At 45.6% G+C, this 1,419-nt stretch overlaps 1 protein-coding gene across 1 annotated transcript; it reads right to left on the minus strand.

Moving 5' to 3' along the window:
• Positions 1 to 221: 221 nt before the first annotated feature.
• Olfr117 (olfactory receptor 117) lies at positions 222 to 1,175 on the minus strand. Its single transcript, NM_207155.2, has one exon. The coding sequence runs from the start codon at positions 1,173 to 1,175 to the stop codon at positions 222 to 224; it is 954 nt and encodes a 317-aa protein (NP_997038.2).
• Positions 1,176 to 1,419: the final 244 nt, after the last annotated feature.

The following is a 1,419-nucleotide window of genomic DNA, read 5'->3' on the forward strand; positions in this document are numbered from 1 at the left end:
TCTTGACAACAGCAAATATTGCTTTAAGTTCATTAGATAAACTGATTGTCAGGACTAAATGGGACATCTCTGACTATGATAATTAGGGGAGTGGTTTCCTTGCTTGTAGCACTCCAGAGAGGCCTGTGAGTTTTGTTTTGGAGCATCTATGTCAAGGCGACCCTGGATAATTCATGTGGATCAACACCTTCATTATTGTGAGGACAGAGAGAACTATGTCTCTACCTCGAAAGAATTTTCTTTCCAGTGCTAGAATCTTTCCTTACCAGTCTCTTCAAAGCTCCTTTTACATCTTTGTTTCTTAAAGTGTAAATGAGGGGGTTTAGAGTAGGAATAACCACAGTATACAAAAGGGTGATAAACTTTCCCTGACTCTGTGCATAGGAGCTGTTAGGATGAATATAGACAGCAGTGCTTGTGCCATAAAATAGTACTACTACAATTAGGTGAGATCCACAGGTTCCAAGAGCTTTACCCCAGGTTAGAGCTGACCTTAACCTCATCAGTGCTTGGGCAATGTACCCATAAGATACCAAGATGAGTGTCAGGGGAAGGAGGAGCAGCACCAAGGAAGCCATGAAGAGCTGCACTTCATTGGCATGAATGTCTACACACGCTAACTTGATCATGGCAGGAACTTCACAGATGAAGTGATAAATTTTGTGGTTCCCACAGCGAGGCAGGCGAAGGGTGATGGTGCCCTGAATCAGAGTGTTGCCCACTCCACTCAGCCACGCCACTCCTGCAAGAGATTGGCAGAGCCGTGGGTGCATAACTGTAGCATAGTGAAGTGGTCGGCAAACAGCAGCATAGCGGTCAAATGCCATAACTGCGAGGAGGACACATTCAGTGGACCCCAGAGCCAGAGACACATAAAGCTGTATAGCACAGCCTGTGGCAGTAATTGTCTTGGCTGGACCATGGAGGTTCCACAGCAGCTGAGGAACAATGCTGGTGGAGAAGCAGATATCAACGAAAGAGAGGTTGGTAAGGAAATAGTACATGGGTGTTTGGAGCGCAGAATCCAAACAGGAAACGAGGATGATCGCTGTGTTGCCTACCAGTGTCAGGAGGTAGGAGATCAGCACCAGCACAAAGAGGATCTTCTCAAGTTGTGGCTGATCAGAGAAGCCCACCAGGATGAAATCACCACCCGAGCTCTTGTTAATTGTCATCACTCTTTTCAGAAAAAAGGAGGGTGACAAGTGCAGAAATACATGTTAGATAAGGAGGAATGTAATGGGGTCAGAAATTCTTTTGAGAGACATGGACCCTAAAGGTGGAAGATGGGTTATGTTTTATACAGGAAAGAGAGAGAGAGAGAGAGAGAGAGAGAGAGAGAGAGAGAGAGAGAGGAAGAAGTAGGAGGAAGAAGAGGAGGAGAGAGCAGAGAGAAGGAAAAACAGAAAGAAGGAAGGA

This window comes from Mus musculus, chromosome 17, assembly GCF_000001635.26.
Source record: "Mus musculus strain C57BL/6J chromosome 17, GRCm38.p6 C57BL/6J".
NCBI classification, from domain to species: domain Eukaryota; kingdom Metazoa; phylum Chordata; class Mammalia; order Rodentia; family Muridae; genus Mus; species Mus musculus.